General features: G+C 41.5%; 2 protein-coding genes across 2 annotated transcripts in view; both read left to right on the top strand.

Annotated features, from left to right (window-relative positions):
* Window positions 1-24,326, top strand: part of LOC134397970 (glutathione S-transferase-like) — an 86,587-nt gene that overhangs the window by 16,202 nt on the left and 46,059 nt on the right. The window lies entirely within an intron of this gene.
* The window catches only part of LOC134397856 (1-acyl-sn-glycerol-3-phosphate acyltransferase epsilon-like), a 38,339-nt gene continuing 14,283 nt past the window's right edge, over window positions 271-24,326 (top strand). Inside the window, exons 1-4 of the mRNA XM_063124845.1 lie at window positions 271-618; window positions 5,176-5,245; window positions 6,735-6,850; window positions 18,362-18,451. Coding sequence (XP_062980915.1) covers window positions 271-618; window positions 5,176-5,245; window positions 6,735-6,850; window positions 18,362-18,451 — 624 coding nt within the window. The remainder of the gene's footprint in view (window positions 619-5,175; window positions 5,246-6,734; window positions 6,851-18,361; window positions 18,452-24,326) is intronic.

A 24,326-nucleotide genomic window follows, 5' to 3' on the forward strand; every position in this document is an offset into this window, starting at 1 on the left:
ACTTCCACAGTAGAAAAACGGGTGTAACATTTTCATTAATCAGCCTCCGGAGAAAGCGGAGACCGGCAGTCAGGCGTGGTGGTGGTGGTGGGGAGGCGTTGCCGACACACACGCTCCTTCACTCCCTCGCAGCTCTGCCTCATAAAGCGCCACCGCCTTCGCTCTCACCTACCACTATATAGCCCGGGCAAGAGGGAGGGTGGGAAGAAAACGGCGCCGGCGACAAGGCAGCTCCGCCTCAGAAGCAGGGTTCCCTCTCCTCGCCCGCCCATGCTGCTTCCTGCCTCTGCTACCGCGGGCCATGGGGCTGAGGAGCGCCAGAGCCCTCCTCCTCCTCCTCCTCTCGCAGGTGGCAGTGGCGTTGCTGGTGAGGCGAGCAGGCGGCGGGAGCCCCGCGCACAAAACAAAACACAGTCGGCCCGGAAGATGCTGCTGTCCCTGGTGCTGCCCGCCGCTGTGATGCTGGGCGCAGCCCCCACCTACATGCTGGCCTGGGGGGCCTGGCGCCTGCTTTCGACCGTGCTGCCCGCCCGCTTCTACCACGAGGTGGATGACCGGCTGTACACCATCTACCAGAGCATGGTGCTCTTCTTCTTCGAGAACTACACAGGCGTACAGGTCAGGGCGGGGTCCGGGTTATGTGGAGCTGGTGGCAGCATGCCCTCGGTGGGGCTCCATCCTCCTCCTTGCCCCACAGCAGGCCCTGTCCCGATTGCCTGGTTTCCCGGTGAGGGAGTGTGCGTGTGTGTACGTACAGGTGAGCCGGAGGAGGCAGCAGTAGCTGCTGCTTGTTGCAATACTGTCGCTACTTGCACACCTGAGCAAGGGAGCGAGCAATAGCCACTCCTCTGCTCCCAGGCACACACCCACGCGCTCTTTCTGTGGGCGGCGCAGCAGTTGGAGGGCTTGTTCTGGGCAGTGAGCAAGTGGCAGCTCCAGCACCTCTTGCTCACCTCTTGCAACGGTGCAGGAGTTAAGATTGGGTGCTGCCCAGAGAGAGAGAGAACGGGCAAGTGAGTAGAGGTGGCTTCAGCTGCCAAGAGCTGCTGTCTCACCTTGCTCACCTGTGTGTGCAAACTCTCATTCTTTGGGCAGTGTGTCGGCTTTTGGAGCAGCACAGTGGGGCCAGTTTTAAGCACTGTGTCTCCCCGCATTAAGAGAGGGAGACTGAGCAGGTGAACTCGTCGAAGCAGTGACTGCTTTTGGCCACAGCTGCTCTTTTACATTGCTCACCTACCCTACCCATCTGGGCAGCACAGTGGTTCAAATTCATTTGGAAAGGCCCCTGTCCTCACTGCTGCATCATTTTATTTATTGCATTTATATCCCACCTGTTTTCCTCCAAGGAACCCAAGGTGGCGTACTCCTCTCCATTTTTATCCTCACAACAACAACCCTGTGAGGTAGGTTGGGCTGAGAGTCTGTGACTGGCCCAAAGTGAATGGTGTGACAGACAATCTCATCACCCAGATGGAGAGGGCAGGTGAGTGATCAAAGGAAGGGAACAACCCTGCCTTTGTTTGCTTGCTTGTACGTACACCCTCTAGTTGCCACAGCACAGAGGACTGGGCCTGTTGGCGGCAGGTGAAAAATACACAGAGGTGACAAGAAGCTGCTTCTCTCTCTAGCTTAGGAGTGGCAACCTTTTTTCAGTTGAGGTATGCATCCCTTTATCCTGTGGTCGGTGGGGCCAGAGCCATCCTTCACTCACCCACACTTTTACTATCTCAAATGAGAGATCATCACCATCCCATATTCTTTTTCTGGTGCGCTATTGATTCACACAGACACCTCCCATCCATAAATTCCACTGTCCCATAGTTCCCCCTTTCTTTGTCTCTGCAACAACACTTTTGCACACACACACACACACCAGTCCCATTCCCTCATTGGGCACTTCTGGCCTGCAGAGGTCCATCCACGGTCTCACAAGGACAAGAGAGAGATTGGCAGGCAGGCATGAGGTCAGAGGCCCAGCCACAGACCACAACAGCCAGGGTGTTTTTGCGAAGGGTGTTCTGTAGCTTTAGCTTCCATTCTCTGTGGTTGGGACTTTGAACTGGTGTGTGTGCCGGCCTGTTTATAGTCCATATGAAGTTGAGTTACACAAAGTGCGTAAAAGAATGATATCCCCTACTTTTCCAGTGTGTGCACTTGTGTTGAATCCAGCAGTTTTTGTGAAGTGAATATAGAACTAGAAAGCAGTAGCTTTCTGGTTGATAGAAGTGTAGTCTTATGAATAGCTAGGTGATGAATAGTTAAAATATTTGTACAAGTTATGCTAGTGTTCCTGTTAGTGAAAATAAAATCATCATGCATATTAGTTCTCTGCGAACAGTGAAGTACATTATAGCTCTGATTGGCACTTCTCTCATAAGACATTGCAGTTTGACATATTTTGTTGGCTGTTGCTTTCTAATTCAAAGCAAGGTATAGATTCAGAGACAATCAAATTTAAATGTCTATAGACATCTAGCAGCTTAATCCTATGCATGTTTACTCAAAAGTATATCTCTGGGTTCACATGGTAAGATTTACTCCAAAGCGAGTGTGCACAGGATTGCAGCTTGTGAGATATTTAAAGACTTACCCAAGGATAAATGAAGGATTTTTTTGAAGATGCTAAAAACAACACACATGCAATTGTTCTCAGCTTTATGCTATAGGCAAGGCCATCATTCCTCCTAATTTCTGTTTAACTGTTTACACAAGGCCTGTTTCATGAGTTCCTCAAGATGGGTAATAGACAAATCAATAAATCAAACGAGGGAACAACATAATTCCATACACAAGGTGTACCACCTACATAACTCTGAAACATCAATGAAATTCCGAAACATTCATGAAATCTATTTAGTAACCTTAGGGCAATTCTGCAACCAAAGCAAAAGGGTTAGTTATCAGCTGGCCAACAAAATTACACAAATTTGTCTAAATAAAGCTGATTAGACCTTGCATTGTTACATTGGTACCTAGGAAGCTGCCTTATACTGAGTTAGACCATTGGCCCATCAAGCCCAGTATTGTTGACACTGACTGGCAGTGGCTCTCCAGGGTTTCAGGCAGGAGTCTTTCCAGCCCTACCTGGAGAAGCTGGAGATCAAATGGGGATTTTCTGCATGCAAAAATTTCTAGCACACTGAGCCCTGTTAAAAGCGTCCATTAATTTGGGAGTCATTTTGATTCAACTTTTGTTTGTAATCACCTGAATATCTCAATCTTCAAGTCAAATATTATTTTGTTGTCTTCTTGAAAACAGAGGAGATACTGAAGAAAATGGTCATGAACACACACCCCAACTTTCATTCTTACATCTCAATATTCAAAAAAGTGATCACTTATTGTTGTTGTATGTTATATATTCTCCCCCTGCTACTTTGAAAATGGGTATGGGAATTGATCTGTTTTTCAAGCAGAATTGTGTTCTAAATGTGAGTACCAAATTTCATTTGAATATCTCCATACTCAACAAAGTTACCATGTGACAAACAAAATGATGAATGGCCAGTAGTTAAATCAAGGTGTTTGCTTTGTTCTGACACTTATTAAAGTAATATGAAGTATTTTGCTTCAGGAGTGGGACACTTTTATCAGCATGAACTGTGACTTTACTTTACATGGTTCAAACATAGAAAACCATCTCTTCTGATATCATTGTCTGCTTATGCTATCTGTAGACTTTATCCTAATCTCTCAAACGTTTAAGTTTTTAGCATTGTTCTTTGTGCTATTTGCTGCCATGTCTGGAATTTTACTAATCACAAATTGTTTTATAAAGTCACATCAGATGCTCCATATGTATACGGAGCCATGGCCTGGTTCACACATAATGCTACCCCATGGTACAGGCTATTTAATTCTCAGTTGTTACAATATGGGAATGGTGCAGAGCTCACAAACTCATGGTTTGTTGTTGGGTTATGAACTTCTGGTGGTTTAAACCATGGGTTGTCATTAGACTTATATTGCTAGGCGGAGGAGGAGGAGAAGAAGGAGAAGGAGAAGAAGAAGAACCAACCACTCTACATGCCAGTAGTACAATGCCCCCAAAGCACTTGGGATACAAGATAAGATTGCTGGTGAAGGATGAGGAAAATAAACAACCCTGGGAAAAGAGCAAACAAACAATGTTTGATCATTTGCCAGACAAACCCTAGGTAGGGTAATAAACCATGCATTAAAGTTATGTGCAAATTAGGCCAATAAATCTGTTCACAATCAAAGATTGAATAAAGAATTCTGCAAGTGTGACTTTGATTGGGTGAATGTGAAAACCTTAAATTAGAGGTAGGCAACCTGGTACCCTCATAATGTTTTGGACTACAAGTCTCAGTCAGTATAGCCAATGGTCAAGGATATTGCAAATTGTAGTCTAAAACATCTAGAGGCCACCACATTGCTAATTGTCTGGTTGTAGTAAGTTAAAAAGCGTTTTGCCTCAAGACCCATTAGTGTCTTGGTTAGAGTCCCTCCCTCCCTGCTGATATCATGATATTTACACATGCCAATTTGGAATGAGTTCTGTTAAAATCACGGAGACTAGTAGCTAAGCAAATCTACTTAGGCAAATGTGTTTAGGATCAGCTGTTGATATCAGTACTGTTGCTAACAGACAAATGTTTCAAACTCTGTTCAATGAGGCCACCGAACAGATGTTAGACAGTCCCTTCATTGAACAGGCTTGAATGAGGTCACAAGCTTCTGCATCCCGTTATCCTGTGATTTTGTCCTGAAAGCACTGCCATCCCTCTCCCTTCATTCCTGCGTGAAGCCTAATGTTTTCCAGCCCCCACCCCCTCTGTATTCAAAATTGTGCCTTTCCACTGATAATAAAAAATAAATAAAAAGCAAAACACCTCTAACCATAATATAAAACCAAGTGCGCACCTTTTGTAAATCAGGTTGTATTAGGGAGAAAACCTATTTTGCATATTTGGATAAAGTTGTTTTATTTATATATGTGTTAAAATAAGTTCTTTATGGGCTTGTTCCATAGGATGATCAGAGAAGAATGTTGGAAGAGCTTTTCACTTGCAGAAAGGGCATTCAAGGTTGGAAGTGGGTTCCTTGTTTATGACAAGTTACAGGCACCCAAATTTGTCAGTATAACTCAATGACCATGTTAGCACAAAATGCTGTGCCAGAATTGCTGTCAACCTCTTTTCTCTTTCCTAGATAATTCTCTATGGTGATTTGCCAAAGACTAAAGAGAATGTGCTGTTTGTGTCAAATCATCAGTGTACAGGTTTGTAAATAGTTTTCTTACCTATAAGGGCTTTTTTAGTGTGTGTATGGGGTGTGTGTGTAAAAACATAAGGTGTCAATGCAGCTATTCAGACTGAACTACTCAGATTTAAATATTGTTTCATATTAAGATATTGAATATGTAAAATATACATTATGATCCTGATAAAGAGGAGCAAATTCTATACATGCCGTTCTACCTTTAAGTTTCTTCTTTGCAAAAGCAGCCCTGTTTGGAGCAGGCAGCATTGAGAAATCACACTGTATTCATAACAAGCCCTTGCCTGAACTAAAGGGTTTTTTTTCTAGATCAGGACTGAAGTTCTATATTTAAGGGTGTCTTTATTAACAAGGCTTTCTTAGGTGTGACTCCATTACTCACTGTGGGCCAACATCAAGCATCCATTTTGAACTTCATTCAAGCTGACTTAGGGCAGTTCTACCTTTAAGTTTCTTCTTTGCAAAAGCAGCCCCGTATGCTCCTTGTCAACTGCCTCTAATTTGCAGTAGCTTTTAGAAGCTGCCTTTGAAGCCACATAAAGGGTTATGTCCACTGATGGCTTTCCACTTGCTGAAAGCACTTCTGCTGCAACGTGGGACATCAGATTTCCTTCAATTCCCCCTTCCCATTGCAGCCCTGAAAAGCTTTTCCTGAGGATTTGGGGTCTCTCTGGCGCAGTATGGAATATGGCTCGGAGGGCTGCAAAAGTTGGGTCCACCATCTTGCACAAACAGAAGTGTAAAGCCGCTACTGGATACAATCCAAAGATTTCCTGTTTGGAGCAGGCAGCATTGAGAAACCACACTGTATTCATAACAAGCCCTTGCCTGAACTAAAGGGTTTTTTTTCTAGATCAGGACTGGAGTTCTATATTTAAGGGTGTCTTTATTAACAAGGCTCTCTTAGGTGTGACTCCATTACTCACTGTGGGCCAACATCAAGCATCCATTTTGAACTTCATTCAAGCTGACTCAGTAATTTGCATTAATCACAAAAAAATAAAAAAAATAAAAAAAAATCCACGTTCTTCAGTTCACTTATTAAGAGCACATTCCTTAACATGAAGATGTGTTTCTGGATCTATTCTGAAGTGTCGTCCTCTTCAGATGTTTTGGACTTCAGTGTTGATCAATACCAGTCAGCATGGTTATTGATTAGGAATGCTGGGAATTGTAGTTCGGACAGCTGGAGTGTACCAGATTGGGGAAGACCTATTCCATACTGGCAGTAGATTGGAACATTATTTAGTAGTGTTATGAAATGCGCTTGTAATATTTGAAAACTAAGAAATAAATGGGAAATGGAATGTTAAATACTGAAAAAGGAAGTGGGGAAATATGATTGTAGAAAGAGCTTCTCTTGCTCATTGTAAGAAAGAAATATGTGATTTCCCATGTTCGAAAATTGGTATTAAATATACTAAGAATGGTTTTGGGAAGCATTTTAATATTTGCTTAGGAACATAAATGATTGTGTTTTGGCTTTGCAGTTGACTGGATTATAGCAGACATGTTGGCCATCAGGCAGAATGCTCTTGGACATGTTCGATATGTTTTGAAAGACCCGTTAAAATGGCTTCCTTTGTACGGGTGGTATTTTTCTCAGGTAAATCTTGAATCTATTCCCATGTACCATTAAATAACTATAATTTACTGCTTATTTTTGACACACCCCAGTCATAGACATGTTTACTTAGGAGCAAATCCCATTGGTTTCAATAAAATTCAGTGCCGAGTAAAGCATGCTTAGAATTGTGGCAATGCAGTAATTCTGTCCTGGTAATGAATATGTGTGTTGCATACTTAATATTAGGCATGTGCTCCGCTCCGATTAGAACCAGAGAATCAGAAGCAAATTGGCCTGCTCCGCCTTGCCCAGAGGTGGAGTAGAAGCGGACCGCGGACCCCTAGAAGCAAGGCGAAGAGAAGCGCCCATTTTCGGAGCGATCCTCTTTCCGCGGACCGATCCGATCGCCATTTTGAAACATTTCGCCCATAGGATTGCATTGCGGAAAAGAAAAGGGGATAACTGTGTTGTTTTTGAAGCTATCTTTCTGAAACTTCTTGTGCTTAGAGAGTCGTGGCTGGGGGTCATTTTGAGCCTACTCTCAGCTCTCTGCGTGGTGCGGTTCGCTTGCTAGAATTTTTTTAAAAACCAGTGGGAAAAATACCTTTTCCGAAGGGCTGAGGGGCAGAGTCAACTCCCGGTCATGATCACATGATCCCAAAGTTGGTGGAGGGGATAGGCAAAATGGGTAACTTGGGATTCTGGGAACTTCTCTTTCTTAGTCTGAACGGACTTTTCCCAGTGTTTTTTTTTAAATAGTAGCCCCACCAAATGCACAAACACAACCTGAAATCATATACTAAGCCAATAATAAGAGATAGAAACACAGCACTGCTACCCACCCTAACTTTGGGGAACAACTGAAAAGATGTGGTGCAAGGGGATGAGCTCCCCTAGGGCATGCCATGTGGACGTGCCCTCACTCTCTCCTGTACTTGGAGGGCCATCAGAGTCCTCCAAAGAGAGTAACCCGGTGGAGCAATGCGTTTCATGAGCTGAAGTGAGAGCGTTACTTCTTAAGACTGGGTCAGCCTTCCGTAGCGTGGTGAAGCAATGCCTTTCATGAGTTGAAGTGAGAGCTTTGCTTCTTAAAAGACTTCTTCTTAGACAGGACCAGTTAAATTGGCCGATGATTCCCCCTCCCCTGGGCACGTCCCCCTCTTACTGGTAAAAGACAGATATAGCCTTTTTTTTAAAGTTTTCTTGTTGTTTATTCAGCAACACTGCTGCTTTTAATTCCACCCCTCCTTTGTTTATTTATTTATTTATTTATTCCATTTTATATGCATTACTGGCTTATCCTTGGCTCACTTCCTTATACCCCCAGAAATGTCTGCTGCCTGCCTGCCTTCCCTCCCTCCTCCCCTGACCGCCTCGCAGGGATAGTTTGTGTCTGGCTTTGACTCAGGGGAGAAGTCCTTCCTGCGCTCACTTGGAGTTTTGGAAGTTCCAAATCCATTTTTCATGTGTGGAAGAAGATTCATATTAGGTTGATGATCTCTACTCCCCAATTCATGGCATCTTGGGATTTCCTTTGAAATGGCCCCACTAAGCTGTCTGCAGGTTTAAGCCCCGCCAAAAATCAGGGGATGATGGGATTGCCTTGTACCTTGGCATGATTGTGGGTCTAGATGGCATCTGTGAGTGTGCCCACTTCCCTTTTTTTTATCTGTCCAAATGTCAGAGAACAGTCCACGTCTGCAAATGGGGTGCCCGATTTTCATAAATTCCCCCAAAATCAGGGGATGATGTGACTGCCTTGAGTCTTGGCGTGCATGTGTATCCCTGGATAAGCTATCATGGTGGTGAGTTTGAGGTTTCTAACGTGCAAATTGACGGAGCTATCGAAAGGGGTGTGAATTAGGGTTATGGGTGGTGCGTTAGCGGTTAGAGCCCTGCCAAAAATCAGGGGTTGATGGGACTGCCTTGAGTCTTGGTGTGCGTGTGCATCCCTGGATAAGCTGTCATGGTGGTGAGTTTGAGGTTTCTAATGTGCAAATTGACGGAGCTATCGAAAGGGGTGTGAATGGGGTGCCTGATTTTCATAAATTCCCCAAAAATCAGGGGATGATGCGACTGCCTTGAGTCTTGGTGTGCGTGCGTATCCCTGGATAAGCTGTCACGGTGGCGAGTTTGAGGTTTCTAACGTGCAAATTGACGAAGATATCGAAAAGGGGTGTGAATGGGGTGTTAGATTTTCATAAATTCCCCAAAAATCAGGGGATGATGCGACTGCCTTGAGTCTTGGCGTGCATGTATATACATCCATGACGTGTCATTGTGCCAAACTTGAGGTTTTTAACTTTAACAGAAAAAAAGTTGTATACTTTTTTAGCTTAATGCAAGCCTATGGGGGGGGGAAACGGAGCTCCGATCCGGATCCGGAGCTCCGCAGCGGAGCGGAGCAGACATAGGCGGAGCGGGGGCGGAGCGAAGTGGCCCGATCCGCAAATCGCGGATCTGGGAGAGAAGCGGAGCGGGGGGTCCGTGCACACCCCTACTTAATATAGAATGGATAGTGACATATTTGTCTTTCAAATAAACTGGTTTAATCTGCATACTGTGGTGTTTGAGCATACAGTATCTCTGGCTCTCAGTCTGGTTTAACTCGCTTACCAATTGAAAATTAACTCACTGAATTTGGGACAAGACATTCTAGGATAGAATAACATGTGCCTATGTCCTATGCACCTAACAGTGCAATCATAATTATGTTTACTCAGAGGTAAGTCACGGGAGGGGGGGAGCCTGACGGTTCAATGGAGTGGTAGGCTTTTTCCCAGCTCTGGAAAAGAAAGCCTAGAAGCGCAATTATCTCCACTAATTGGCAAGATACGTGAGTTCTGTTTATAATAATAATGAATAGTGAAATATCTCTGCAAGCGGAAAAGCTTGAAATGTCTCTCAGAGAGCTCTCAGAGAGCTGTAAAAGTGTTAAAGCTTCTTTACTTTCGGTTTTGGGAAGCTACGCAGCTCCAAGGGAGACTTTCATGCTGTAAATCACAGCGTTATCGGAATGCAGAGATAGTAACTAATCATTACCTAGAAGAATTAACTGAGGCAAAGGAAGGATCAAAAGTGGTGATTTATTGATGTGATCGACTTCCGCCCAGTAATTAGAAGCGAAAAGATGGCGGCAGAAGCTGGCATTGGGCCAAAATCAGCACTCGATGAACTGCAGACCAATTTGATGGAATTCATTAAAAGTAACAGCGAAGCAATGCTTCAAGAAATGAAACTGATCAAGGAAGAAGTTTTCAAAAAAATGGAAAATTTACATACTTCAGGTGTAGAGAAAGATGTAAAAGAGATTAAAACAGAACTTAATCAAATTGAGGGGGGAAAGGGGAGGGGGAGTAAAAAAAGTGTTTATATGTTATTAAATGTTAAAATTTATGTTTTTGTTAATAATGTGGGGGTGCACAAGGGATCCAAAAGAAATTAAACAAAAAGATTATGGACAAGAAGATACGAATTCAACACTCAATGTCAAAGGTTTGGGGGTAGTTGTTAAAAGGAAGAGAATTGAGCAATTGTTAAATAAAGAGGGGGTCGACTTTATCTTTCTGCAGGAAACACCTCAAGTTAAGGAAGGTATGAATGAAATACGTTTAAAATGGTCAGGCTACTATGAAAAGTCCCTGGGGACCTCTAAAGAAATGGGGTGGCTATAATAATTTCAAAGAAAAGTGGATTTAATATAGAAAAGAGTAAAAAGGATGAGAAAGGGAGATATATTATGATACAAGGACAATTGGAAGGTAATTATTATACCTTAATTAATGTATATGCCCCAAATGAGAAACAAAAAGAATTTTTTAAAGAATTATTTAGGGAAATAGAAGAATTTAAAAGAGGGTATGTCATTTTAGCTGGAGATTTTAATATGGTTATGGACAATAGAGTATACAAGTCGAACCCTACTAGGTTTGAAATAAGAAATAATATTACAATTTTAAATAAAATGATAAAAGAGAAGGATTAGGTTGAAGGATAGCAATTAACTAGGATGGGGGACCCTGGGTACACATATTATTCTCCAGTTCACAAAACTTTCTCGAGGATAGATTATATTTTTGTCTCAAAGGATTTAGCAACAAAGGTATGTAATACAAAATTAGGGGTAATTAAAGTAGTGGACCATGCATTGGTAAGCCTTGATTTTAAAGTAAAAAGAGATTATAGGGAGGCGAATAGATGGAAGATGAATACTAGGATCTTAAAATATGATAAGGTGGTAGAAAAAATGCAGAAAGAAATGTCGGAAATATGGGAAATCAACGAGAATGGGGGAAGTTCACTATCAGTTGTGTGGGATACAATGAAGGCAGTGACTAGAGGGATCTGTACTAGAGAAATGTTTGGTTTAAGAAGGCAACAAGAGGAAATACAGAAAAACAGAGGGAGGAATTAAGAAGCTAGAAAAAGAGTATTCGCAAAGCAGAAATAAACAAATATTGATAGAATTACAAGCAAAAAAGAAAGAATTAGATAATAAGAATTTAGAAGAAGTACAGAAGAATTTGATTTATATGAAAAGAGAGTATTTTGAGAATAGCAATAAAAATTCAAAGATGCTAGCGAGGCTCACACAAAAGGAAAAGTCAAAGAACTCGATAGGGATAGTGAAAGATAAACTAGGAAAACCATGTAGTATCATGAAAGGGAAAATAAAGAAATTTCAGGAATTTTATCAAGAATTATATAAAGAGAAGGATACACTAAAGATGAAGATGGAGATATATATAGATAAACATATAAAGAAGGGTCTAATAGAAGAGGATAAAGATTTAATGGAGAAGGATATATCTCAAAAGGAAATAGGAAGCTATTGAGAAATTGAAAGGGGGTAAATCCCCCAGGTTAGATGGGTTGGGATCTGAGCATTATAAAACATTCAAAAAAATGTTGGTACCAAAATTATTGAAACTATATAATGGAATAATAAAAGGAGAGAAGATACCACCATCGTGGGAACAATCATTAATTATATTAATTCCAAAGCCGGATAAGGACTTAACAGTCCCAGATTCCTACAGACCTAATAAATCAGGACGCAAAAAATTTTTCAGCTATAATGGCAAGGAGGATGAATACTTTTATAGGTAATTATATTGGAGATGATCAGTGTGGTTTTGTGGCAGGTAGACAAATGCATAACTTAGTTGGAAGAGTTTTAAACACAGTACAGGAGCTTAAAAAGATAAAGACAAAAGCAGGAATAATAGTGTTGGATATATTTAAGGTGTTTGTGTGAGCTGGCAAGCACTAAAGAGAATAATAGAAAAATGGGGTTTGGAAATAGATTCAAAGGTTTAATTGAACAATTATACTCACAAAATACAGCTTCAGTGGTGATAAATGATGGAATTACAGAAAAGATACAACTGGCCCGAGGAACTAGACAAGGATGCCCACTCTCACCGGTCCTATTTGTATTGGTCATAGAACTATTGGCAAATGTGATAAGAGAAGATGATAATATAGAGGGAGTAGGATATAATAAAATAAATAAATAAATAAATATGTTTGCAGATGATACATTGTTGACAATTAAGAATCCATTAGAGAAAATGGAAAGAATTAAGCAACATCTGAGGGATTTTGAAGAAGTTACGCGATTGAGAATAAACTGGACAAAATCAGAGATGATGTTACTTAATTATACCAAAAAGGAAGGGAAAGATTGGGAAAGTAAAGAGAAGAATATGAAAATTAAAGAAATGATTAAATATTTGGGAATTAAAATTACAAAAAAATTAGAGGATTTAGAAAAGGAGAACTTAAACAACTTGAAAAAAGAAGTTATAGATAAATTAGAAAAATATAAAGAATTAAATTTATTGTGGTTTGGAAGAGTAGCTTTAGTAAAAATGAAGATATTATCAAAGGTAAATTTTGTATTTAGAATGTTACCAATAAGAATATCTGAAAAAGAGATAAAAAGTTGGCAAAATATTTTAAATAATTTTTGTAATGGGGATAGGAAAGCGAGATTAAATTTAAAAAGGTGGTATTTAACACAAAAAAAGGAGGATTAGGACTCCCAAAATAAAATATTACGTAGCTAATAGACTAAGACATATAGTAGAAAGTATGTTAGGAGTAGGAGACTTAAGTTGGTTGGAGGATAGAAAAGGAATGGACAAAGATTGGAAATTGGAAAATATATTTTTTAGAGAATATAATAAAAAATGGGGGGAAGAAATAGAGAACCCCCTTCTAAAAAATCACTGGGAAATATGGCGTGTATATAAAAAGGATTTACTTCCAAGTATTTCCCCAATAACACCAGTGATAATGTTAGGAAACTTTCCAAGGAACCTAAAAGATAAATTGGGGAAAATTTTAATAGAGAGGGATATAATGAAGCTAAAAAATTGGTTAAGGAGTTTGAACACTCGAGAAGAATTAGAAGAGGCACTAAAGAAGAAGAATTTATCGTGGTTAAATTATTATCAATTAGAACAGTGGACGAAGAAATGGTTAAAGGACAATGGAGAGTGTAGAGAAATGACGAAATCTGAGGAATTGATTTTAAGCAGAGAAGTTGAGAAGGGAGAAAATAAAATGATGAAAGGTTTAACGAGTGAAATATATAGAATATTGGTTGGGAAAGGGGAGTCAGAAAATATGGGCAAGATGGTGTGGGAAACTGATCTGAAGGTACAAATAGGGCAACAGAGTTGGGAGGGAATATGGAGACAAAGAGTGTTGAGAAACATGTCAGTGAGAATAAAAGAGAATTACTATAAGATTATATGGAGGTGGTATCTAACCCCGGTGAGATTAAATAAAATGAACAAGATGAACTCAGCAAATTGCTGGAGAGGATGTCAAAAAAAAAAGGAACGTATTTACATATGTGGTGGGAATTTGAATTTGTTCAAAAATTGTGGAAAATGGTGTTTAAAGAGATAAAAGACATTGTTGGAATGGAGATTGAAGAAACACCTATGGTGGCATTGCTATCGTTATGTGGAGAGTTAAAGTGTAATAAAGAAACAAAAGAACTGATAACGAATTTGCTGACAGCAGCAAGGTTGATCATATCTAGGAACTGGAAGGTACAAGGAGATTATCATGTCGAAGATTGGTATAAAGAGATTTGGGATATTGCTATGAATGATAAATTGACATGTAATATAAAAGTAAGAAGAGGGATAACAAAAATGAATGATTTTGAGGGAATTTGGAATCAGTTCCTAGAATATGCATTATCTAAGGGGAGTGGAAAACCACCTCCAGAAGAAACAACGAGATTTTGGAAACAGGAATAGATCCCGGGGTGGGGTGGGGTGGGTGCACTTTATGTTATGGGATGATGTCAAAATATTAAATTAGAAATGTTATGTTATAAGGTTATTCAATTCTATGTATTATGATTTTAATTTGTTACTGTATTGATGTATGTTTAAGTTTAATAAAAAATATTTAAAAAAAGAAAAAAGAGGTAAGTCACATTGAGTTCAATGGGAGTAAGGAACAAGACACGTTGAACTCAATGGGGCTTACTGCTGGGTAAACATAATTAGGATGGCACTGTAAGTTAATGTCTAGTTACTTAAAACATATTACTAATATGGCTTTTTATCACATTTAGTTCTGGGCTTGTGCCAATGCAAGTAAAATGATCTATATTGTTGGGCTAATCTCCCCGCTATAGAATGGGTGCATAATTTGTTAGCAAAATTTGTTTGTTTCTCAGAAGAACAAGCAAACAAAATAGCTCAGCACAAAGTGAAGGGATTGTGATTCCCATGACTTTGTCACAGTGAAAATTTGAATTAAAAAAGTCCTCCTCATATATGAATGATTGCTTAGATATATTCTTATATTCTCTTATTCTCTTTCTCTTTTTGCTTTTTTGCTCCTCTAGTTGAGCTTCCTGTGGATTTCATCCCAGTAGGTTATCAGGGTGATCTAGTAAACTGTGCTCCATTAGACACAATAGTTGAAATTCAGAAGATCTTTGGGAGACAAGGGGTAGTGTTTCTCATTAGGTGAGTGTGGTTCCATGTCTAAACTGGTGCCATATATTATAAGCAGAGAGAGGAGGAAAGCTACATTGAAAAGTTTTCATTTCCACGTACACATCTTGTGGCTTGTATGTCACAAAATGTTGGTTCACAGGCAGCAAAAACACAGCCCAAGGCTCCATAGTGTGTGCCACCAATTTATGAACACCAGCTATGTAATTATTTAAATAGATGAATCTCTTTTTTTATTTGGAGTGATCCTGGAGATGTTTTGTGCTGCTAGTCAGGAAGGAAAAACATGCACATATAAAATGGATTGGTATGAAATGGCTGAATTTGCATCCAGTAGTTATAAAATGGCTGAAATTGTATCCATTACTTTCATGTAGGTTTCCTCTTACATTTGTTAAACAAGTGGCAGCTGATCTTCCATTAGTTCACCATAACGTGTAAAACCACTATTCTAAGGATGAATTCAAAAGTTACAATATGTTACTCAGAAATGTTTATGTGGCTGTGTTCCATTTGTAGCCATGTTTCTGGAAGCTCAGTCTAGTCCATGTGTAAGCAACTTACACACATTACAGTTCCCACATGGCAACATATTTTGGTTGCCTCCACTTGAGGACCATGATATTTGAATCAGACCTCAGGGCTAGTGCATACAAAATAGTAGCCATATGGAGGTTGTGTTGTCGTGGCTACTACCTCTACACTGGAAGCTGTTCTCATGGAGTGTGTTGTTGTGTTGATTGAGGATAGTCTCCACATAGCTGTAAGCCTAAAAAATAGGGGTGGCTGTTTTTCTCCATGGCATTATGAAGGAAGTTAGTCAGTCTATATGACAAACCATTCACCTGCAGTAACTTGCCAAATGTTGGCAACTATCATATCGTTGCTGTTAGGTGTGCACCAGCCACCAATCATTATATTTTACCTAGGAGCGAGAATGTGTGAATGTACCTTAAGTCTATTCTATGAGTAAGGAAGCAATGTGATATGAACTGCAGTGATTTCCTTATTAACATACAGACCAAGCCTTGTGGTGAGCCAGTGAAGTTATTTTCCTTGGACAGAGAGTCAGAGAGGAGAGCATTGTTTATATTTTCCCACTTCTCAGATGGTTTTACTGACCATCCTTAACTACACTGCGCACGACTGTGCGCAGTGTAATACAACCTTATTTTAAGTTTTGTCATATTGATAGCTGAAATGGTCCAGGTTTTCAGCAGGTAGGGGTTACAGAAGCCAGCTAAAACAGGAATAATTGACAACTTTGTTTTGAGGGGATGGTTAAAATGTTTGGTTTTCCATTAATTGTAGGGTTCTGTGAGATCCACAGGAGCAGGCTTTGATTATGCGTGAATTTAAATAAGAATGCTAGTAGAAAGCTGCTTGTTGTATAAACTGTACTGATATATTTGACCCTTTAGCAACAAAATGAGAGAGGATGGCAGGGTGAACATATGGAGATGGAAGGGGAATAAGAAATCAAGTCCTTTCATGCCATACTCCATTTGACAAAAACATTTTTCTTAACCTAGTACAATAGAGCAATCTCTGTGTTATTTGCAATGCATGAGTGTTCGTGAGTTCATTAGAACTGCTGTGGGGTTTTTTTTAATGAAATCATATGGTATTAATGTAAATTATTTGAATGTAAAGTCACCGTCTTTCTTTTTCTTTTTATTGTCCCTGTTCAGAAGACACCTTAAACCATGGTGGTTAAGGGCTTTTTGTTGTTGTTTTGTTAACCATGGTTAAAGCCTTAACAACCGTGGTTTAAGTTGTCTTCTGAACAGGGCTGTTGTTCTGTTTTGTTCCTGGGGAAGCCGTTCAAGAGTTAGCTAATGAAGCTGCAGTTGTTATAGCTTCATGATTTTTAAAATCTTTCTATCTATATCCTCTTCAATATTGTTTTACCTCATTGTACTTACAAGTCTATGAATGTAGTGTGTTCAGAGGTAGTTGGTTCAATTTTAATGTCCTTTTGAAATATGCTGTATAAGTAACTTCATAAGTAACTTCATTATTTTCTTTGTGTTAGACAAAGCCCGGCTTAGGAACACATGGACCCTATTCAGACGACACGCTAAGCCATGGAGGTTAAGCATTTTGAGCTAAACATTATGGCTTAGTGTCATGACCTGCTCACCTTGAGACTCCTTTTTACCTTTTTCTTTAATGGATCTCAACAGTGAGCGCAGTTGGTATATGGCTGCCCACTCTGTGGATTATTTTTCCTTTCTGTGACCACCTCTGGACATCACCTTTCACTCTTCCACTAGTTCTGTGATTCTCTGACCCCTTTTTGGTCCCACAGCAACCATCTTGGCACTTTGTGCACCTTTTATTCGCCTTCTACTTTACTGCTGCCACCATATAAATCAGTACCTTACCTCAGGTACTTAAAGAATCCAATCCAGTGTGAAACAAAATAACTTTTATTTAGCAAGTTCACACATTTTATCAAGCTTATGGTTTCATTTGTTTCATTTCAGTACTTAGTTGTTACAATAAAGATGTCTTGTATCCTTGCCTACTCTACCCTCTAAATTCCTAATCTAGCTCCTCCTGCTCCCTCTTATTCCCAAAAACAATAAACAGCAGACCCTACACTAATCTTTCCTCTACAGCAGACTAACCCCGACTCCCTGCAACTACTAACTACCAACTGACTTTAACTGGTTACTCCCCTTCACACACTCAAACCCATATTCCATTCACTCACTCCCCCTCCCAACAGAATTAACTACTTCCCAGCCTTATCATACGACATCTAAACAGCATTTGCATAACAGATAAATGGCATAAAACAGTTAAACCTCACTCTTAGCGTGTCATGTGACGCATGACTTAGCATGGTGGCTACATAACCATGGTTTAAACACTCTCACTAACGATTTGCTGCAAAAGGGTTAGCAGCCTAACCGTGGCTTAGTGTGTTGCCTGAAAAGGCCTGTTACACAGGTCAGGCTTTTTGGTCCATCTAGTCCAATATTGTCTACTTTGACAGGCAGTTGTTCTCCAGGGACTTAGGGGCTTTTCCTGTATGCTGCTACCTGATATTTTAACTAGAGTTTCCAGGAATTGAACCTGGGTTTTCTGTTGCAAAACATACGTTCTGCTACTGAGTTGTCTTCTCTCCCCCATAACCAGTGTAACCATTTTTTTTTCTTACCCTTCCAAAAACTGAACACAGCTGCCCTGTGTTCCCCGTCTGTATCAGGTTCTTTAGTTGCTTTACTTTCTCTCTCTCTCTGGCACTTTCTCTGCACTTCAAATGAGACTGGATATCAGCAAGTAGTTTTCACTCTTTAATACTGCAGCTTCACCTAGCAATTTCAATTTAAGTTTTAATAGAGTTCTGGTTCATACTGAAACGAGTGTGAAAGAGTTATACATTGTAAGAATTACTTACTATATTGGAGGATTTTTATTTATTTTTTGCAGTATATCTTATTTTTGTTTTTAAAGCTCTTGGGTATTTCTAAAGCCTTGGTTCTAGAATATTGAAGTACAGTATAAAATGAATCATTAAGTGTCATAAATATATTTCTTTGTGTTCTAGCATGGTGGAATCTATGTGAAACGAAGTGCCAAATTTAATGAAAAGAAAATGAGGAACAAGTTACAAACCCATATTAAAGCTGAGAGTCCAGTAAGATTATATATTTCCTATATATATATATGTGTGTGTGTGTGTGTGTGTGTGTATGTGCTGTTAGCTACCCCTAAAATAAGAGAAACTAATATGGCATCGTCAAAGACATTGGAACCAACGTGATAGCCCCATGATTCTTCTTCCCACATTCTTTATGCTAAACCAGGGGTTGTTAACCGGTGGGGTACGCCTCCCCAGGGGAGGTCTGGACTGACACCAGGGGAGGTGTGAGTAGCCTCTCAACTATAAATTGTTTCTTTTACAAGTACATAGCAGCACAGCTTGGCCCAACCTTATTTCTTTCTACTGATCTTGGGAGCTATGACGTAGCTCATTTGTACACCACGTGCGTTATCGTAGTTATCGTTACCTGCTACACGTGTGTTAGCGTTCGTGAAGAACAATCAATCCTTCAAGGTAAGTGACTGCTTTGTTCTAAGTCACTTTTTCCCTGGTTTATTGCAAAAAGTAGAGCTGGTCCGAAAGTTTTGATCGTTCCATTTTTTGGCATTTTGTGGGGGGGTGGGAGGAAAACAAAAACTCTGGAGAAAAAGGCTGGGGAAAGGAGAGGGTTTTTTTGGAGAATTTCTCCTTGGGGAAAGGGACAGGGTTTCCACCTTTTGAAGTTTAAGCAGTTGTTCCTTTCTTCTTTCAAATTTTTTATATTTTTAAAAGCACCCCTTGAAAATGCAGCAGCCCAAGAATTCTATCTGAATGCTGTTTGGAGAGGGTGAGGTCACATGGTCTGCAATTGCTGGCCTAGGAGCACAGGAGAAAAGGCCTACAACTCCCAGCATAGGCCTTTTCTCCCTAAACTTGATTTGATTTCTTCAATTAAAATCTTGATGAATTTTGGTGCTCTCAATTGGCTGCACACCCTGTTCTGGCAAAGAAAGCTATTTCATCATTAATTCCATTTCCAACCACCTATCTGTGTGAATCTGGGTTTTTTATTTATTTATTTATTTATTTATTTATTACATTTATATACTGCCCCACAGCCGAAGCTCTCTGGGCGGTTCACAAAAGTTAAAACAGTAAACATTAAAAAGTATACAAAATTTAAAAAACATCAGAGACATAAAAAACAACACTATAAAAACATCAGTATCCATTTAAAAACAACAGTGGGGTCCTTTAGAAAACAAACTTAGCATTGTTAAATGCTGTTAACTATTAAGTGCTTTTCAACTTTTGTCAGCATAAAAACCAAAGCTAGAAATCGGTTGGATGCCAGAGATGATATGCGCCTAGCATTGTCTAACATTGTCCCTCGAACAACTACTCTTGCTGAGCACAAACCACATTGAAGTTATTTTGAAATTATCCTTCTTTTATGTCTGTAGCAATTAGAAATACTTTCTTTAAATACAAGTTTTATTTCCACAAAACTGTTCATTGCTTGTATTTGTGTTCATTTCATTGAATAAGCATTTTTTTAGTCCCAAGACAGAACTAAAAAATGCAAACTCGTCCTGCCTAAGCCTAAATTTTTGGGCCGTTAACACATGGGAGGCATGGGTCATGAGATTTTTCATAAGGGAGGTGTGACACCAAAAAGGTTAAGAACCACTGTGCTAAACAAATGAGTGACTGAAATGGGATGCTTGGTTTCCACTTTTCCTTCTCCAGCAGTCAGGGCAGTAAACATTGCACTCTTGAAAAAAAAAAAAGTCCTGTTAACAAAAACCCTGTTTCTACATGCAAATGCATTCTAGCTTATTGCAAAGTAAATATTTATACTGCCTACCCCAACATAGACCAGTTGTTTGGGACTACAACTCCCATTGGGTTTGCCACACAACTGTGTGTATTCTTTCCATTACATTGAAATAGCATTCTTTTTATTGTAATAATTCCATAGAATATTCAGAGCTTTTAAAAATACATTTTTTAAAAAATATATTAATAGATCTCTTGGACAAGTGATAATCAATGAAATATTATCTGGATTGTAAGAATCACAACCAACTATCACTTTGACCTGGGCAAGATTAAGCTTCAGTTTACTTGCAATACTACAGTTTTCCATAGTCTACCAACTATACCTGATCTGGAGGATAAGCTTAAACCATCGGCTGCCAGTTTTAGCTATAATAGCAAGCTACAGTTTGATGCAAATCCAGAGATCATTTGACAGTCAGTAAACGAAGGGTAAATTTGCAGGCTTCCAGTAACTGCTCCATTTACTTCCCAGCCCATAAATTTGTTCAAATTTTGCCCCCATTTACTTCCCAGCCCTTAAATTTGTATAGATTTCTCTTCTGTTTAATTCACAGTCCCAAAATATGTGCAAATATTCCCATCCTTTAAAATAATAATTAAAAAAACCTTCGAGTGTGGCAGAACGAGATGGAAGAAATGGGGTGGCAGCACAAGCAGTACTTAGACCCACTCACCCGCGGGGCCCCATTCACTCCATCCCATGCAGCCACCTTCTCGGGTGGGGGGAGTTACCACAGTAACTGTCCCCAAATCTCCCCTTTCTGGAGCACCTGGAAAGTCGGGGAAGCGTTGAAAAGGCGGGAGATTCCGAGAAGTATCAGTCTAGTACTTAAAACTGAGAGCATCACGTCGCCAAGGGGGTGATATTAACCCAACCCTCTTCTGATGCACTTTCTCGCTTGGCTGATTCACTCCATTTTCGGTGCTTCTGAATTGCACTACTGGATTGCACTACTTTCCCTTATTATTTCTCCCCTGGTCCTTCACATCTGTACACAAATTAGCTGATACCGTGTCTTGTCAATTTCCTTGTATGTTGCCTACTCCCCTTTCCACTCTTTTTGACAGCTGAAACAGACAAGGAAACTGCCCAGACAAGACTGCACATTTGCACACGTGCGAAAGACTGATCAAAAACATGTTTTTTTTTAAAAAAGATGAGCAACCCTAGTTGCTCATTTTGAGGCGTGGGGCAGTGGGATTTAAAAGCCAGGGAATGAAAAGGTGGCCAACCAGATGCCCATGGGATACCCACAAGCAGGACATGAGTGTAGCAGCACACTCCTGCTAGTGTTGCCCCAGCAACTGCTTCTGGTACTGGAGGTAATATGTAGTAGGGATGTGCTCCGCTTCTAATCGGACCGGAGAAGCAGGAGCGGAGTGGGGGGCTTCGCCTGCCCTTAAGGCGGAGGCGAAGAGGATTGGGGGGCCAGCGGAGCGTGGCGAAGAGGATCGAGGTGAAGGCGGATCCTTCGCCTCGATCCGGAGCTCCGCCGGAAAGGTAAGTGGGGTTTACCAGCCCCTGCCGCTGTTGCTGTCGCCCATGCGGCAACGGCGGCAGGGCCCGGTAACCCCCTCCCCGCCCTCCTCTCCCTTACCTGCCTCCGTCCACGGTCCGTCGGCGTCTTCAATTGAGGCCGCGGTTCCACCAGGAAGCCTGGGCCTCTTGCAGCCCAGACTTCCTGGTGGAACCGCAGGCTCAATTGAAGACGGCGACGGACCATGGACGGAGGCAGGTAAGGCCCCCCTCTCCCTTGGTCCCTTACCGGGCTCTGCCGCCGTCGGCGCATGGGCGGCGATGGCGGCAGGGCCCGGTAAACCGCCCCCACCCTCCTCTCCCTTACCTGCCTTCGTCCGCGGTCCATCAGCATCTTCAATTGAGCCCGCGGTTCCACCAGGACTTCCTGGTGAAACCGCGGGCTCAATTGAAGACGGCGACGGACCACGGACGGAGGCAGGTAAGGCCCCCCTCTCCCTTGGTCCCTTACCGGGCTCTGCCGCCGTCGGCGCATGGGCGGCGACGGCGGCAGGGCCCGGTAAACCGCCCCCGCCCTCCTCTCCCTTACCTGCCTCCGTCCGCAGTCCATCAGCATCTTCAATTGAGCCCGCGGTTCCACCAGGACTTCCTGGTGAAACCGCGGGCTCAATTGAAGACGGCGACGGACCACGGACGGAGGCAGGTAAGGTCCCCCTCTCCCTTGGTCGTTTACCGGGCTCTGCCGCTGGGACTGCCTTGAGTCTTGGCGTGCGTATGTATCCCTGGACAAGCTATCATGGTGGCGAGTTTGAGGTTTCTAAAGTGCAAATTGACGGAGCTATGGAACGGGGTGTGAATGCGGTGCCCGGTTTTCATAAATTCCCCCAAAATCAGGGGATGATGGGACTGCCTTGAGTCTCGGCATGCGTATGTATCAGTGGATAAGCTATCATGGTGGCGAGTTTGAGATTTTTAACATGCAAATTGACGGAGCTATGGAAAGGGGTGTGAATGGGGTGCCTGATTTTCATAAATTCCCCCAAAATCAGGGGATGATGGGACTGCCTTGAGTCTTGGCATGGGTGTGCACCCCTGGATAAGCTTTCACGGTGGCGAGTTTGAGATTTTTAACATGCAAATTGACGGAGCTATGGAAAGGGGTGTGAATGGGGTGCCCGGTTTTCATAAATTCCCCCAAAATCAGGGGATGATGGGACTGCCTTGAGTCTCGGCGTGCGTATGTATCCCTGGACAAGCTATCATGGTGGTGAGTTTGAGATTTTTAACTTGCAAATTGACGGAGCTATGGAAAGGGGTGTGAATGGAGTGCCCGATTTTCATAAATTCCCCAAAAATCAGGGAATGATGGGACTGCCTTGAGTCTTGGCGTGCATGTGCACCCCTGGATAAGATTTCATGGTGGCGAGTTTGAGATTTTTAACGTGCAAATTGACGGAGCTATGGAATGGGGTGTGAATGGGGTGCCCGGTTTTCATAAATTCCCCAAAAATCAGGGGATGATGGGATTGTCTTGGCATGCGTGTGTATACCTCCATGAGGTGTCATGGTGCCAAACTTGAGGTTTCTAACTTTCACAGAAAAAAAGTTGTATACTTTTTTAGCTTAATGCAAGCCTATGGGGGGGGGGGGGAAACGGAGCTCCGATCCGGATCCGGAGCTCCGAGCGGAGATGAGTGGTCATAGGCGGAGCGGGGGCGGGGCGGAGCGGCCCGATCCGCAAATCGCGGATCTGGAAGTGAAGCGGAGCGGGGGGTCCGTGCACACCCCTAATATGTAGCCATCATGACTAGTAGCCATTGATAGCCTTATCCTCCACGAATTCATCTAAATCCCCTTTAAATCCCTCCAAATTGCTGGCCATCACTACTTCTTGTGATGAAGAAACATATAATTTAACTATGCCCTGTATGAAGAAGTTCTTCCTTTTATCTGTCCTGAATCTCCTGCCATTCAGCCTCATGGGATGACTCTGGGGTCTAGAATTACTATGACAGAGCAGAACTCCTTTTGTACTAGGCATAATTTTATGCATCTCAATCATGTCTTCTCCCACTCACCATTTCCCTAAATTAAACAGCCCCAAATCTTGTAACTGTTGCTCCAAACAACCTTAGTGGCATTCTATGTAATGCAAGGTTACACTAGCATTTCGTTAAGATAATTATTTAAGCATCCATTGTGCTTTTTACTAGCAAGAACAATTGTGAAGAAATGTTAAAATAAAACTTCATTTTTGTGTGTGTTGCTTTTGGTTTCTAGTTTTGAGATACACTTATTGTCCAAATAACCCACCTCTGATGAGACAGTGGAGGTAAATGAGCTGAATATTACCTTATTGCAACGACTGCTACTGAGCTCTGTACTCTTTCACAAATTCCCTTTGTGAGAGAACTGATACAGGCAGAAAGTAATCTCATGTGTTACTCAGGCTGGGCTGGGAGAAAAATGAGGCTATTGATTGCAGTAATTTCATACATGTACTGTGGAGGCTCAATCTTACACTGTATTATTTGGAGCCTTGTCACTCAGTTCTCACCCACCAGCGCTAAATTGCATTACTTTTTTGCACCTCAGGCCCAGGAAGAATTCAACTCCATGGCCTGATTTTTACTCTTCCATCCCTTTCATCTGAGACACATGCACGCAATA

Source organism: Elgaria multicarinata, chromosome 4, assembly GCF_023053635.1.
Source record: "Elgaria multicarinata webbii isolate HBS135686 ecotype San Diego chromosome 4, rElgMul1.1.pri, whole genome shotgun sequence".
NCBI lineage: Eukaryota > Metazoa > Chordata > Lepidosauria > Squamata > Anguidae > Elgaria > Elgaria multicarinata.